The 17,938-nt window shown below is 42.0% G+C and overlaps 1 protein-coding gene across 2 annotated transcripts in view; it reads right to left on the bottom strand.

Moving 5' to 3' along the window:
* TRABD2B (TraB domain containing 2B) overlaps positions 1 to 17,938 on the bottom strand; it is a 443,575-nt gene that overhangs the window by 227,459 nt on the left and 198,178 nt on the right. For both annotated transcript variants that reach the window (XM_082266102.1, XM_082266103.1), the window contains exon 3: positions 10,151 to 10,297. In XM_082266102.1, the coding sequence (XP_082122228.1) occupies positions 10,151 to 10,297 (147 nt within the window). The remainder of the gene's footprint in view (positions 1 to 10,150; positions 10,298 to 17,938) is intronic.

Below are 17,938 nucleotides of genomic sequence, written 5' to 3'. Positions count from 1 at the left end.
GCCCCGTATACACGTACCGATCGTCGGCCGACCAATCGGCCGTCTTTTGTCCCCGTCGTGTCCGCTGAAAAGTGCAAAAGACTGCACACGAATTTTGTCTGCCGACTGCAGAAGTGATGTCATGTGATGGTTAACTTTCCCTGTGTGTTTTCTTTTCTGAGCATGCCCAGTCTTGCAAATCTGCTGTCTGTCGGCCGAATTCTGTACTGACTGGCGAACAATCGGCTGTTCTGGTGTCGGCATACAAAAATTTTAATGCTTGCACGACAGATTCTGTTCGGCTGAAAGTGCGCTGTCGGAAGCATCATACTAACAAGCCGAAAATCGGGCGATCGGTCGTCGGCCGAATATTTACGGCCGACAATCGGTACGTGTGTACGGGGCTTTAGTCTTTAAGAGGAGGTTTTCCCTCATTTGGAGAATTCAAAATGTATGGCTGAAATTGCACTGCACAGACATCGCATGTGATGTACACAGGAATTCCTATGCGAATCACATTCGTTTTTTACTACGCACCAGTGTAAACCTAGGGTCAGTGCTTCGCTCAAACTCTGCACAGAACTTGAAATCATATCAAACAATGCCTGATATATGCAAAATGCCATGCCTGGAAACCTCTTTAGGTCTACTGCCCTGGGAGGTTCTGTACTCAGATACTTACAAAGAGTGCTGCATGCATAAATCCCAAACCTTCAGTTTAAAGGCCCGTACACACGCACCGATTGTTGGCCGTAAATATTCGGCCAACGTCCGATCGGCCGATTGTCGGCTTGTTAGTATGATGCTTCCGACAACCGACTGCGACTTTTCGGCTGAACAAAATCTGGTCTGCATGCTATAAAATTTTTTGTAGGCCAACACCAGAACGGCCGATTGTTCGTCAGTCAGTACAGATTTCGGCCGACAAAAGCCAGATTAGCAAGACTGGGCATGCTCAGAGAAGAAAAAACACACGGAAAGTTAACCATCACATGACATCACTTCTGAAGTTGGTTGTTGTTGGCCGACAAAATTCGTGTGCAGTCTTGAGCACTTTTCCACCAACACGACAGCACTGGACAAAAGACGGCCGATCGTTCGGCCGGCAATCGGTACGTGTGTACGGGGCTTTACAAAGAGTGCTGCATGCATAAATCCCAAACCTTCAGTTTAATGCCTCATGCACACAGGGCATTTTTACAGCTGCTTTTAAGAGCGTCAGATGCTGTTTTTTGCAGCTTAAAAATGCCCCTCCATGTTATTCTTTAGCCTCATGAACACACAGGCTTTAAGGAGCTGTAAGTGGCATAGGCCTTTTCAAGCTGTAAAAAAAACCCAGGGCCAGTGTGTTCAGGAGCAGCAGCGTTAGGCTGTAAAAATGCCTGATGAACCTAAAGACGCCTAAACGCTGTATACAGCGTTAAGCCATGTCAAGCATTTTTAAGCTGTAGTAGTTGGATTTGAGAGTGGAATATAGAAGAGGGCAGAAAAAGGCTGCTAAACCCTAACGCTGCTAAACGTGGCTAAAAGTCAATGCAAAACGCTTCTAAATGCGCAATTTTACAGCTGCTTTTTCCTGGCAGCTTGTTTTTTCAAACGTCCCGTGTGCATGAGGCCTAAATCAGCTAAATACATTCCAGGGTCTGTTTCCTTTACAAAGCAGCCACAGCCTTAGTAGAGAAGCCCAGGCTAGAATGCTGTGGAGAAAGACATTTGCGCTTTGTATGGAAGCAGTGGTCCTTCTGCAGAGGTCCAGCAGCGCCCCTCCCTTGCTGCCAAGTCAAAATTAGAGATTTCCAATTGGCAGAGAGCTTGAGATTTGCTTATTGCAGAGCTATAGGTCTGACTCAGCTAGAGATGTGTTGGACCTCTGGATAGAGACCTACTACCACACAGAGGGCAAGGGTCCTCCTCTGCAGCATGTTGGCAAAGAAAACAGAGTTTATACATTTTTTTCATACACCTGTAATGTATTTAGCTAATATAAATTGATGGTTTAATGTGACTTTAAGGTCCTTTTTATATATAATGTGACAATTTACTGCACTGGAACACGCAGGTCACAACAGAAAAAACAATTTAATTCTATGTGTCCCTTTCACACTGCAATACACTCTAGGAGGAGCAGTGCAGTGAGCTGTGATAAAATGCAGACATGCTACATTTAATCACAGGGCACTGGACAGGATGGCATGTCACTGTACAGCAGCGCAACACCCCATTCTGCTGTACAGTGACATGAAGTGTCACTTTTTTGCACTTCAAATAAAGTTCATACAAAAAATAAAAAATTACGAGCTGTGTGATGTGCTGCAATGCGCATCACACCGCCCCTACTGCTGGCTCACCGGAGTCAGAACGGACAGCTGACGCACACTAAGCCATTTAATGTGCAGGGCAGTGTGAGCTGGCCCTAAAGGGATGCTATTGACTCCATGACTGATAAAGAAAGACCCTATAGCTTGGCACTTTGGAAAATTTTAAAGTGTATTAAAAGTGAAAACATTTTTTCAATGTTAGATAAGGAATGGTTTATACCTCTTCCAGGTACGTTTTTTTTTTGTCACCTCTGTCTCGTTGGCGAGATTTCCTTTTACTTCCTTTCCTGTAGATATAACAAGAAGTGAGGGGAAATCTCCCCAAAGGAAACAAATGTCAGCAATTAGAGGATTTCTCCTCTATTCCTGTTCTAGCTTTGGATTTTCCCTCACATGCAATGGTCACTAGGCCAAAAAACGAAAAGGTGACACAAACAGCAATAAAAACTGTATAGGGGATGTGGCTTTTCACTATCTTCACACTGTAAGGCTGAGAGACACCCTCCCTACAATATTTATACATCCCACTGTAGTTCAAGCAGGCATAGTCTACATGAGAGTGACAACTCTGATCTAAATTCAGGAGCAGTGCAGCATCTTAGCCACACCATCTCAGGAAGCTAAATTCGGTGGACTTCACTGGCAGGATCAACACTCAACAGGTATTTTTTTAATTTTGCAGGGGGAATAAGGCCTTGTTCCATGCTAGATCACTTTTTAGAGGGCCTCCTCCTTAATGTCTTTTTTTAAAGCAAATCTAGGATTTCCTATTAAAAACTGTGCTGTAACTGCGAGCCAAGCATTTGGCTTGTGGTTGCAGTGGAGCCCCTTACCTTGAATGGGTCGTGTTTGGCAGTGGTGCTTTCTGCCAAATATGGCATAATCATTTTTGCTACATTGCAAAGAATTGTGACCTCAGCAACATGCACTACCCCGTCTGGCTGCCATTGCACAAATTAGGTGGGAGCCTGAAAACACAGACCTCCCCTACGTGTTTTTACTCCCTTTCCCCCCGGCCGCCTGAACGAGGCCTAGGAGAAAGCTGTAAGTGCAGATAATAAGGTGCTTCAGCACATTTTTTTTTTATTTTTTTATTTTTTTTAAGGGTGGCTATAATTTTAATTTAAGCCAGCAGTTTTTGAAATATTTTGACCCAGACTTACAGATGACATCTGTTTTCAGCAAGCAGTGCAATAACATTTTGCACGGCTTTGTCTACATGAAGAAGTTATCTCCACCCAAAGCAGTAGCCTTTTAAGTCTTGTCCCAATCCTGCAAATAATGTCAAAGAGATCTATGTGTTGACAAGATAATCTCGAAATACTCTGATTATTACCTAGCTGTATGATTTATCTTTAATAAATAAACTCCTTCACCATGACAGAGGCCCTCTACTTTTCACTGTCTTTCCATATTGCTTCAAGACCTGAAGCATCAGAATTTCATTTTGTGTTTCATTTATCAAGGATCATGATATTGTTTCAGCCCAGCTCAAAACATCTGCTTCTCAGATCCCTCAACTCTGCTTTTCCTATAAGCCACAGAGCCGCTTAGAAACCATGACACTTTTATTACCGGAGATTACCACATATTTACTGGATGAGTCGGCCATCGTATGTTTACCTTACATATCGGCATTAGCTGGCAGGAAATAGGTGGAGTTTGGCCAGATTGAGGGCAGTAGGAGTTAAAGGGTTAGTTCACCGTTGTATTAAAATGTACTATGCATTAAAGAGTCCCCAGTATACTGAAACTTCCATTGAGAGAGATCTGCCATGTCATGAAAACATAAGGCCATTGGGCACAGCACCAGCATCTAAGGTGTGCCCCCATAATAAAGGGGGCAAGTGGTCTCCCTCTGATATGCAACCATGCTTGCCTATTGTGCTCTGCACACCTCCCTTGTGTAACCACCTAAAGCCCAGGTGCCACTTACTGCTGCTACCATCTTAGATATGATGCCAGCAGCTTCACCTGACATAGAACTATCAGTTAACATTCTATTGTACTCTCCTTTGCTCCTCCACTGGCAGCTACATAAAAGTTTCCACAGCAAGCTGAGTAAAGGGGTAGAGAAGATCTTGCCCATCAAAGAGAGTACGTGTGCCTTGTAGCAATGGAATCCCTGAGTTGAGTCCAGCCAGGACACTATCTGTATGGAGTTTGCATGTTCTCCATGTGTTTGCGTTGGTTTGAGGCACTCCAGTTTTTTTCCCCCACACAACAAGAACATAATGATAGGTTAATTGGCACCTGTCTAAAATGTCTAAATTGCCCCTAGTATGTGTGCATGTGAGATAAGGACCTTAGATTTAAGCTAACAATATCAAAATTTGGCTGTTCTCAAATTCTTCACCCAATCTCAAAAATCAGGAATTCCAGTGCTCAGACTATTGCCCCTGTGGGCCATCCAGTAGCAAATCCCTTCAAATGTGTCTGCAACATGGCAAGATCTTAAAAAAGTACAAAAGTTTATTGGCTATGACTAAGGTCAATATGGTTGAAATGCATTTGCAGGTCTACTATGTCAGATTTGATGATGTGCCAATAAAGGTTTGAATTTTTCGAAGTTCTTGCCTTGTTGCCAACTGTTCTGGATGGATTGTAAGCTCCTTGAGGGCAGGGGCTGATGTGAATGTACAGTATGTAAAGTTCAGCTTTGTCAGCGCTATATGAATCGAATAATAATAATAAGAGGAGAATGATGACATGGAGGGAGGGGCTGTGCTAGGACTCTCTCAAGTAGTTAATTTTTCTATGAAGTTCAGAGTCGCATTGCAATGTATAAAAATTTATGGAAATGCAAACACTGAAAGTAAACGTTTTAAACACTTGATTTTCTGGAAATCTTCCATGATCCAATTTGACTTACTAAAGGCCAATATGCCTTGGATCATGTTTAATGACTGTCTTTCTCCACTATTACAAGACAAGATGCCTTTGTTCAAAAAAACATGGGGCCCTTGGATCAAGTACTTGACGGGTACCAGCTAACCTAGTACAGAAGACTACCGGGGTCAGTAAAGGTGCTCGCTCCTACTATCTTTCTTTCCTTCATTTTTTTCTCTCTGTACTTCAGCTCCAAGAGTATCTTTGGAATTTCCATTGCCAATTGATGGCCGCATTGAGTTTTGCACGATTTTGGACATCTCTTGTGAGTCCTGCTTGGACTAGGTAGTGCTACATTGGTGATGACAGACCTCCCATTTGTGTTGATCTAGGTTTTGATGATTCTCAATTTTGATTCCCTACACAGAACTCCGGGTTTTTTTTTACTGTTTTGTACTTCTCTCTTGTTACAAAACATTGTATTGTGAACATTGTATTGTGAACAGTCGATGGTGTGTTGTCATTTTTCATTTTTGTCAGATTGTCAACTTTAATAAAAAGATTAGAAATAAAAAACATTGATTTTTCTGTATTTGTTTCTGTATTGTTTAAGTTGGTGACATGGTCTCTTTAAGGCACAACCAAGCAGCTTCTATCCTGAAATGTCCTGTTTGTAAGCCTGCTTCCATGTGTTCTAGATAAAGGGATCCTGTTAGTAAAATATGTGTTAGTTATTGCCGACTTCCCTTAGCATATGCTACTTATCTGGCCCCCATGGTGATCATCAGCTTCACTAATTAATAAAATTACCAACCCTGTACAGTGATTTTAGAACTCCTAGCCCACATTTTGCTGTGGGGCAATGACTCAGTTGGCAGCCGAGCATGACCGTCTGTGAATGAGCAACTTATGATTGAGGCAATAGGAGTACAGGGATCCCATAAATTGAGTGATCCTTCAAGTAGATCTTGATTTACCCTGCCCTGGATACAGTCATTTTGATTACGATCATCCTCAATTATTTCCTAATAATAAAGCCAATGAAAACTGTTTATGTTTTCAAAACTAAAGTAAAACTATATATGTCAGTGGCTGTCCTATGTACCGATTGCAGAGTTCATTGACATTCACTGAGCTGCTTAGTTGAGAGTGCCTCCGAGAGCTTAGGATGTGGGGGAGTGTGTTAGCATAGCGACTTATTCCGATAACCATTAAAGTAGCAACCATGTGCCATGGCCCCCTTCGAATATAAACAAGGTCTTGCTCTTAAGCCTCTAGTTATGATGAGAGGAATTACATGCAAAGACTCTGGAAGTCCTTATAATTGGGCTTTGTTGCTACACATTCTTGTTCAAATCTTTCAGACTAAACCAAGAAGCCAATCGCTCACGCAGGCCAGCCAAGGGGACAGGACTGTAATCCCATTATTTCTCAGGGCAAATGAGAGCCACGTGTTGGTCTTCAGCGATGGAAGCTAAGGAGGAAGGAAGATGGATTACAGAGGATGACCAGTGGAGTCAGGCTGACGCAACATGGAGCTGGGTGGGGGGGACTGCAACTGCAGGGAGTGCTTGTATATTATCTAGTATTTTGATTACATTCCAATTTCTTAGAGTTGAACTCCAGACAGATATTAAAAATTCACCACTAAATTCAGTTATGTATTCATTGAAAAATAACTTCTGATACAAATGCCTGAATTTGACTTAAAACCCAACTCCGGCCACATTTTTTTTTTCGATAAAATATCCAAATACTGCGCTAGGACAAAAACAAAAACAGATCCAAAAAAGTTTTGCAATAAATATCAGTCTAATGAAATAGTCTCAAGCAGCTAGCACAAAGTCCTATTGGTGAAGGATGGTATGCAGTATAGTCAAATAAACAGCAGCGCTCAAAATGTGTTCCAAATAGTCCTCCAGTGACGTAAGGCACAAAAACAGTGAAAAGGAAATGATTAATCCACCACCAAGAGGAAGAAACGCACTGTCTCTTACCAGACTCCAATGACTACTGGGTTGAGCAGCAGTCAAAGTAAGCTCTTGTAAAATCACTTGGTCAGTGAATCCAGATTCCTTGGGAGCATGAAGACAGACTCCAAGACGTATAGATGAGGAAATAAAAAACTATCAATGCGCAAATACCTCTAAAATCGATTTATTTAACATAAAAAAGCTACACACAGGGTACTCACACTCTCTCCATATAAATAAGCATAGTAACACAAAGGACGGTGGTGTAGATCCAAAATCAGAAAATGTGCTGCGTCAGTTCGCTCTTAAAGTGCATTTTTGATTTATTATTCTCGATTGATTTATTATTCACGTATTATTCATATTATTGCACTGATAGCTTTTCACACTTTTTTTGGTGGTGTAGATCCGTTTCAAACCAAAGATATGGCCGATCTCCAGTGGTATGCAGTACCAGCGTCACGTGATGCTGGTACTGCATACCACTGGAGGTCAGCCATATCTTTGGTTTGAAAGGGATCTACACCACCATCCTTTGTGTTACTATGAGGAGTGTGTTAGAGGTATTTGCACAATGATCGCTTTTTTATTTCCTCATCTATACGTCTTGGAGTCTGTCTTCATGCTGCCAAGGAATCTGGATTCACTGACCAAGTGATTGTACAAGAGCTTACTTTGACTGCTGCTCAACCCAGTAGTCATTGGAGTCTGGTAAGAGACAGTGTGTTTCTTCCTGTTGGTAGTGGATCAATTGTTTCCTTTTATCTGTTTTTGTGCCTTACGTCATTGGAAGACTATTTGGAACACATTTTGAGAGCTGCTGTTTTTTTTTTTTTTTACTATACATTTTTTTTCAACCCTATTGCATGAGTTAACTGCTCATTTTGTCATAGGATGAACACAGAGCCTATACTCACCCGATCCTTCGATCCAACAGAAAACAGCGAACCCCACGTCCAGCAGTGTACTGTTCCTGACATCTTCACGTCCAAAGTTGATCTATAGGTGTGATGGTATCAGGAACAGACCACCGCACAAGACCGCTGGACCGCCGGGGAGGGGGAGATTGGGTGGGGGATGAGGCATGAGCCAAAGGGACAAGTCTTGCACTGGGAGGATCAGAGGATTAGGTGAGTATACATTGGCTCCCCGAACCTCTAGAAAAAAACAAGCTTAGGGCCTTGAGTACAGAGATGGTTTTATCACCCTGCTGCCGCTCCATCACCACTCAATCACAAGGTTAGAGGCAGGCAGGTGACCTAGCTTTGTTGCTTACCTACAACAAAAAGAAATTAGGTCACCAGCCTGGTTGTGGTGTCTGTCAGATCTGTGTTAATCTAAGGACTTGGAGAAGAGAAATACAAATCCTTTGCCAGGTAGCAATTGATGTGTATTTTTCCAGATGAACAAATTATATTAGCTGCATTTTTAAACTTATAATAATTTTATCTGTGGTGTTTATAAAATTACCCACATCTGTGCAAAAACTGAGATCGCTGACATTGATGCAATGTTATTGTGTAGCATACTAATCTGGGTCCTGGATTTGAATCTGGGGCATTATCTGCATTGAATTTGTTTGATCTCCCCCTGTCTGTCTGGGTTTCCTGTTCCCTCATTTCAAAAACATACTGGTAGGTTGACCGATTTCCTTCAAAATTGTCCTGAGTGTAGTAGGTACATTGGATTTGTGGGCATGTTCAGTGGTAGTCACTGAATCTACAGTATGCAAACCTTTGTGGAGGTTTGGGCAAGACACATACCATATGGCCAAAAGTGATATTGTACAATTGTTTATGTAATTATTTCTCTGGCTTACCTAATTTTCGCTTTATAGAATTGTTTTTTAAAAAAAATTTTGTTTCTCCTGAAGAAGCGGCTTAGTCCACGAAACATGTAGAGAAAAAATCGTGGAGATATTCTGACTACTCTCCACAGCTTTGTTAATTCCTAAAACCATTATCAGTCATTTTGATTGTATGTAATTGTTGGCAATTTTTGTCATTATGCATATTTGTTGGTTCTGTTTTTATATTAAATAAAGATATGTCTTTTTAAACAATGATATCTTAATTTTATAACCATTAGTTATTGGTACCCCAAAATCCAGAATATTCCCCACTTCCCCCATCCCCCTTTCCTATTGAGTACCTCTTTAACTGGGGAGTTTGAGGTCTCTCTTATCCCATTACCCCAATTTTTTGATATTGTCTACTATCTGGAAGTTGGTACCATTTATAAATGGATTATTCTAGGCACTCAATACTATGGCCAAAAATAGGCAGACATCCCTCTAGATCAGGGGTGTCAAACTATATTTAATCGCGGGTCGCATCAGCATTATGATTGCCTTGAAAAGGGCCGGTTGTATCTGTAAGACTAGATGTCTAGAGCATCCCTTTCCCTTACATAAGATGTCAGGAGCCTCTCCACCATCAGAAGTTGAGTTCCCCACCCTCCCGTACATCACATTGCACCCCCCCCCCCCCCATTGCCTTGTGCTGCTGCTGGAAAGAAGCTGGAGGCAATGCTAGAAAGTAGAAAGTACAGGATCTGGGGGAGGACCAGAGGAGGGCTGGAGCTCTTCTGCAGCTGCAGGAGAGGTGTGAGGGCCACATGAAATGGCCTGGAGGGCCCGATTCGGCCCGCGGGCCTTGTGTCTGACACATGTGCTCTAGATTATTGAGTTCAGGTGTTTCCAGTGAAGGGTACTGTAATGCTACAGCATGCATAGACATGTTAGATAATGGTGCACTTCCAGCTTTGTGGTAACAGTTTGATGAAGGCTCTTTTCTATTCCAGCATGTCTGCCCCCCCCCCCCTAGGTGGTAACGTATTACTTTTTTTGCTTGACACCCACTTATCCTTCCAAATAAAATCTTACAAAGGTGTTTTTTTAGTTTTCTTCACCTGATTAAAATACAAATCTTTTTTAGTGAGAACACAATACTGAGTGCAAATCCGTAACAGGTTATTATTACCTAAAAGGAGTGAAAAGGTTTCAAGTCACTTATTTTATATCAGTGACATCAATCTCAACACAGTATATACCTGTGATGTGTCATGATTGAAGATTATAGAGTTGAGGTCTCCACAGTTGTAATGCTTGATGAGGTCTTCTGTTGTGTAAGGGGCTTGAAAGCTCCCAGCCCGTAGACTCTCATGCTGCAGCAATGTCTGGTTTAAAGCAAATAAAACCTGAAAGTAAGAAAAATAAATTCACAAAGTTAGGCTCTATCTTCATAATATACAAGCTTATTTAACAGCGCAGATGACTTTAGAGCATTCAATCATATTTCTGTAGTTAACCAATAAAGGTAAATTCCAACTGATTGATTTAGTTTACAGCATTCTGCACACGGTGCTCATTACCTTACCAAGATGTTCATGTACAGCTGGAATTTAAATAGACAAGTCAAAATGATTTGCCAATATCCATATGATGGCCACTAATTACACTGTCATTTTTGTAACACAGATCAAGAAAAATAATACTTTGGCCAGCTTCAGCCTGAATATCTCTATACAATGACATCAGCTTTCTTTTATTATTACAAGAGCAATGCAAACATGTATTGTAGGGTCTGTTTGAGATGAACGATTCAGAGATTTAAAAACCCAACTGTTTGCTTAATATCACTGGGCAAACGGCAAACATCAACTCCTTCACAGCAACCAATCAGCTACCGGCTTGGGAAAATGTCCTAATGAACATTTGATTGGTTACCATTAGTTATTAGAAACTGTGGCGTACTTGGGTGGCTAGCTCCTAGTTTTTCATTAAAGGAAATGTTTGCACAGCATTGTTAAATGAATTTACATTGATCTGATCCAAGACTACACGATCTCAGATCCTGACGTGTGACATTGGCAGCAGAACTGTTCATATCAGAAACTGCCATTTGACTTTTAGAGTTATTAAGGATTTATTTGCTAGTTCTGTTCTCCTACACAGAGGTTTGATTAGTGTTTGAATGGAGGAGCACAGTCAAGGCGTAAATAGGAGAGGTGTGCCAACTTCATCTTCACAGCAGGGGATTACAGGAAAAGAACACAGGGGCATCAACCATGATCATTTAGCAAATTCAGCTTTCTGGAGGTTAGGCATGGTTATGGTATTCGGTCTGACCAGACTTCTGAGGTTGAGCACCCCACCCCCCACACACACCTGTACTCTATCAGTGTCCACTATCAAGTAGATATAGGAGGAGTCCCTTGTAGTGCAGTTGCACATCTCTCCCAGCAAGGAGTGTTATCTCCAAGGGTTAGAGAGGCTGGATTCATCCTTTTTTATGGATAGTGTAGGACCCACTGATAATGGGGTACTTTGACGTAGTGGTGAGCTTGAGCACGATATGGCCATATGGTGGGACTAAATCCCCATTTTTATTTATGGATTGTCTTCATATTTGATATTCATTTCTTTTGCATGTGTGTGCTATTCTTTTTTAATATACATGTCGCATGGTTATGGTTATTTCCTCTCCTGAATGCATACAATGTCTATATTACAACATCAAACAGTTACCCAGCTCCTCTGTACCACCATCATTCTCTAAAGTGGCCCTCTAAAACACCAATGACCTAAGATGATATAGAGCCCATCCAGCAGTTTATAGTCAGATCAGTGGGGTGAGCTATGTCCATGTTAATGGACAGTAAATGACTTGTGCAGATACCTGTTAATCAGCTTATCTTTGGAGAAGGACAATCTGGATGACTTGTTTTCTCCAGCCCATACCTATTGTTTTCCCCTAAACATAAGAGCCAGTGACATGAGCCTCTGCTCAGCACCTAAACATGTATGCTTGGATAAAATGATAGTTGATGTTTGTTTCATGATCATTGTCCATTACTAAATTTGGTGGCTCTATAATATGACACTGTATGGTATGCTATAAAGAATCAGGTCAAGATGTACAGCTAGCCATTGGGAATATTTTATTTATTTACAGGTACTTATATAACACTGTTTCACAGCATTTCACAAGTTGCTTACCATCTAAGGTTTCTAACTCACATTCATACATACACATACTAGGACAAATTTAGACCAGGGACATCTTACTGAATGGGCACGCTGGGCAGTTGCCCGGGGGCTCCATTTTTCCGGGGTGGCCCTACCTGATTAGCAACCCAGCCCCAGCCAAGCATTAGTCCTGATTCCCGTGTGCATCCCGCCGCCGAACTTAGCAGGTGGCAAGTACCTGTCGGTCCTGCGCTGCTGTCAGGCCACTTGGGCCTTTGAGGGGGAGCCCACAGCTGCAGGAATGCCTGTCTGCCTCCATGGGAACAGGCACACACAGGACAGTTGAGTCTGACTCCAATCCATGTGTGTGTGTTTATCGGACCCAGGCGCCGAACTTGGAATCTGTCATTTGCCTGGCACTGCTGTACCAATAAATATTGCCTTATCGATAATTTGCATTTTTATTCTCCTGGGCGATTGTGTAGGCGGGGCCCCAGTGCACTGCATTGCCCGGGGCCCTTTAATGCTCTTAAGATGGCACTTATTTAGACAGGATCCAATTACCTTCCCAGCATGTCATTGGAGTATGGGAGGAAACCCGTACAGCCACAGGGAGAACATGCAAACTCCAGGTAGGTAGTGTTGTGGTTTGGATTCAAAACCAACAACCCTAGTGCTGTTAGGCAGAAGCGCTAAGCCACTGTGCTTGGCATAAAGGAATGATTTTCATTGCTCTGCCCACAATTCGTAAATGGCGAAGAAATGCTTATTTTTTAGATTTGTGATGGAAGTGAGACATATTTATATGCTTTGTTTTAAAGTGGAGTTCCACCCTAAAATTGAACTTCGGTCCATCTTCTTGCTCCGGGTCACCTGGAAAACAAATGGATAATCGCAATTTTTTTTTTCACTTACCTTGTTTTAGAAGAAAGTATACTCACCTTACTTCCTCTTCCTCCCTCTGTGGCCACGGCCGCCGCCCGTCACTTCCTGGCTTGCAATGATTCCTGGGAGCTGAACGTCTTCGCTCCCAGGAATCAATGTGCCTGCATCGGCCCCGACGTCAGTTCCGGTGCAGGCACGTCATACCTTGCTAAACAGCTTCTGGGCATGCCTAGAAGCTGTGCAGGGATGACGCTGCAGCCCTGAAAGTGACGGCGGGGCCGGTGCAGTGCATCGCGGGACCAAAGAGGACGGAAGAGTTTGCAGAGGAGGATTGCGCTGGCTTCAGCTACCCACACCTGAGATGGCAGCGCTGGACAAGACATTTTCAAGGTAAGTATTTCTTCTAAAAGGTAAGTGCAACCTGGGACAGTTCAGAGGCTATCCATTGTGGAATGCACTAGCCCTGACTGTCCCGGGGGTATTTTTATGTAATTTTTTTTGTTTTAGATGGAACTCCGCTTTAAGAAGGCTCTACTGTTCTTGACACTCTTTCAGTGGAGGGCTTTTTGGGTCTTTTTGGCCCTCCTCCCTATGATATGGATATACTGCACCATTGTTCCCCAATGTGGGGTAGGGTTCCCCTTGAGCCCTGGCTTTAACTGGAAATGTCCAACTCTAGTCAAAACCTTTTTTAACGGGTAGGGGAGTTTCTCCGTGACTCTTTTGGGGGATTCCTTACTTCCTGTCACGCTGCCCAATTTTGTAATAAAATAAATACATTAAAAGTGTTGGCAAGAGTTTAGCTTTACCCTACATCTGCAGCGTGCAAGACTGGTTCTTCATCTGTAACATAAAAGAGTTTTTACTGCTTCTATGAGAAGATTATAACTGTCAGCCCTACAAATCAACCTTGACCCCTTTTTCACCTAAAATATATTTAGTTTCCCTAAGGAATTTAGGGTGTTGCTCTCATCTCTGCCTTCCCATGTCTACAAAATTACCTACATTTTCAACTTTGACACCAGCAAAACATACTTCTGCTTTGTTCTTTTAGAGACTGACACAAGTGCATGTGTTCACACAATTCGGATAATTTATTCCTGAAAACAGCTCCAGTGTAAGTGAGACTGGCACCTTCAAGAAATGTGCAAAGTAAAGTATAAGGCTTCACCAATCAACAATCAGTTGTACTTTTTTTGAAATGCTGAAAGATGTAACCTGCTATGAATTACCGTACACCATATTGATTTCTAAGATTTTTACGAGGTCAGCTTTCTTGTCATCTGAAGAAAACGTTGTTTACAGTTAACCTGTCACTTTGTACATTTAGGAGGAATAACAGATCACCCAACAGGCCACCTCATGATTTTTAAATACTGATTTCCCCACACCCACCCACCACTTGAAGGGGTTTAATTCTCATTAAGTCTTGGGTAGAGGAAAAGGTGTAATAATAACTTATTCCCTGCTCTGGCAGGCTTCCCCCATCTGATGCGACTGGTCCCCCAAAACCTGTTCTCTAAGGCACTCTGGCCCAGCTCTTGCATTAAGTACAAAGCAGGACCAAACACTAAGGCTAAGTTCACATGTAGGCGTTTTGGGGAGTTTTTCTGCTCTAGAATCAGCTCACAAAACGCCCAAAAAGAAAAATCCTATTCATTTCAATGGCCCCTGTTCACATCTGAGCGTTTTGACATTTTAAGCAAAACGTCCAACGCTCAAAAAGTACATGAGCTTCTTTTTTGGGCAGATTACAGACGTTTTAATTTTTTTCCATTGGTCACTTTTCGACCTAAAAACGCCTGCACAAAAACGCCTGTAAAACGCCTGAAAAAATGCCTAAAAAACGCCTGTAAATAGCAACGCCAAGATGTGAACGTAAAATAATAAATAATAAATATAAGTCGCGCTAAAGAATGATCAAACATTTAAATAAAAAATGTATCAACTGGTGAAAAATTAATTAATAGTCCATAAAGTCCATGAAAAACCAAATAGACGTGACTTAGGGATATCCGTGTGGATAGAAGGCTTACCAGAATTCGGTAAAAATCGTGCCAAATGATAACAACGACTTTAGAAATTCGGCAAGGGCTATACACGATGGATCTCAATCTCAAACGATCCCCTCAGTAGTGCGGTTGTATGTGAAATAAAAATAAACGCCATAGCGTAAAACCAAAATAATAAATAGAAAAATAACACTCTATATGATTGTGAATCACCAAAACTTCAGTGATAATAAAGTGTACATAAGGAATAGGATGTGAACGTAGCCTAAAGCTTGGAGATTTTTTTTTTTTTTTTTTAATGTGGGAGGTTTAAAAGTACCACTAACCACGAATAATTGTGGAATTGTGTTCTTTTAGAGACAGGTAGTTAAATTGCCACTGATCACAAATAAGGGTGTGATTGCTTTTTAAAGGTAAAGAAATGAATGGTAAATGTAAGCAAACCCACAATTTTTTTTTCTGTTATATAATGAAAAAACCCAGTGATTATTAAAATAACACCAAAATAAAGCTCTATTTGTCTAAAAAATATTTTATAAAATTGTTTTGGGTAAGATGTTGCATGGCCAAGTAATTGTCAGTCAAAAAATCACAGCGCTAAAAACTTAAAAACGGCCTAGTAATGAAGGGGTATTAAAGGCTAGTACACAAGTAGCTCAACCAACATGTGATTTTTTTTTTTTTGTTGACTGCTACCTTAATGGATTTTCAAAAAATAAAAAAAAAATGATTTAAAGCCCAATTTCGTGCAAAAAAAGTTCTCCTTTTCAGTGGTGCTATGCCCCCACTGCATAGGCCAACTACCCACTTTGTCTAGGGATTAGGAAAAGCTTATACTCACCTTCGTTCCACTGGAAAATGGAGCCCCCCCCACGTTCCAGCGGTGGACTGTTCCTGGTCTATGGAGCCTGCTCTGGGCTTGATGACATCAAGAACAGTCCACAATTTAACCGCTAGAGCACGGGAGGGGGGTGCCAGACTAGTCATGTGCTGGCAGGTTTAAAGGTTTAATGTAAGTATATCCCCTCTGCCTTAGACAAAGACAAGCAGTTAATCCATGCAGTGCGAGTACAGCCCCACTGCATGGGAAAACTTTTTTTTGCACGGAGTTGGGCTTTAAAGATGGGATGTAAGGTTTGGTGTAGTATAACACTGTTGGTTGTTAAATATTACATTTTAGAGGTCTATACATCAGAACAAAAAGAGGGACAACTAGGGAGGAAAAAAGGACACAGGGAATTGGCTCCCATAAAGGGATAGGCCATCCAAATGAGAGATAGTTAGGAGCTATGGATGGTCTGTAATTGATATGTCCTATTTTAAGTCCTACTGCACTGAGGCAAAGTTAACAAGCCATAATCATTGCCTATATGTAACTACAACACCGAGCTCGGTGTCATCTCAGCAGAGACAACCCACTCTGGGTCTTTTTATATAAACATGGCTCTCACTTACAATTTCCTTAAAGACCATTCAGGCCTTAACTTCAAAATAAACAGGCTTATTAAGCCAGAGTGCCTGAAGAAAATGCCACCTAATAAATAAAACGTATGTTATTTACTCAGGGAAATGATGGAAAATTATTACTCAGCGTTTGGAAAATAACATTTTGATTCCTGAGATTTATGAAGCCGCCATGTCCCTCCTTCTGATGCCATGTTGTCTCTGAAGTACTGTACTGTAGCTGAATTTTTGGTTCTGAAAGAGACCTTTTTAAGAGAAGGCTTTCGACAAACATTAACTGGTGGCTGGCATAATCCAAGCTACAAATAGATTTTGTCAAATGACCTCTTCAGTTTTCATTTGGCAGCCATAATTAACATGACCTCCCATTAATCAGGGCACAATAAGAGCAATGTGTGCCTGCAAGAGGAGGGGCGAGGTCAGAGCTCATTAGCGAGGCCTAGGATTTGGATCACTACACTTGGATTAAAGGGATATGGGTAAATAAATAGACAACGTTTCTTGATCTGTGCGGCAAGTTGGTTCCTAGCTTGTGCTCCTAGGCTTGTGGAACAACCTGTGAAATTCTGAGATTATTCCAAGACAGCCATTTTTTTTTCATGGATATATGTTCAAATTTAAAGAAGCATACAAAGATGGTTAGATATACCATACAATGTATGAAAAAAAAAGAAATGGCTTAAACATATTAACCACTTGCCGTCTGCTCACTAGAGCTCTACTGCGGCAAAGTGGTCCGTTATCGTCTGGCGGCGTAGACCTACGTCGCCAGACACTCCCCTTTCTCAGCCGCCAGAGGCTCGCTCCCACTGTATTCAGTCACAGCGGGAGTCGGGCCAGGGGAGGAGCAGCGGCGATCGCCGCTGCTTTTCCCGGATCGTCGGGGAATCGAGTGTGGAGATCCGCCTGCTTGTGTAAACACAAGCGGGCGGATCTCCTAAGTGACAGGCAGGGTCAGATTGCAGGGTTCAGCATAGCTGAACCTGCGATCTGTCCTTGTGTCACTCAGTCACCTCCCCCCACACACGCTAGTAAGCACCAGGCATACATTAACCCCTCCCTCTGAAATAAAATTAACCCCTTCCCTGCCAGTGTCATTTTTACAGTAACAGTGCATATATATATAGCACTGATTACTGCAGTAATGTCACTGGTACCCCCAAAAGTGTCAAAAATGTCAGTCAAGGGTCCGACCTGTCCGCTGCAATGTCGCAGTCCCACAAAAAAAATCGCAGATTGCCGCCATTACTCGTTAAAAAAAAAAAACACCAACAATGACAGAAATCTTTCCCTTAGTTAGTAAACGCAATAACTTTTGCGCAAACCAAAGCCACCAGGACTCTTCCTAAAGTGGGCCACCGAGCGATCGAGGGAGAGGGGCCTTAGTCAAGGATGTGACCAAGGACCCAATGGTCACTCTGACAGAGCTCCAGTGTTTCTCTGTGTAGAGAGTGGAACCTTCCAGAAGAACAACCATCTCAGCAGCACTTCACCAATCAGACCTGTATG

Source organism: Pelophylax lessonae (assembly GCF_965119305.1).
Source record: "Pelophylax lessonae genome assembly, chromosome: 8".
Classification (NCBI taxonomy): Eukaryota; Metazoa; Chordata; class Amphibia; order Anura; family Ranidae; genus Pelophylax; species Pelophylax lessonae.
This window is presented reverse-complemented; position numbering and strand designations above follow the sequence as displayed.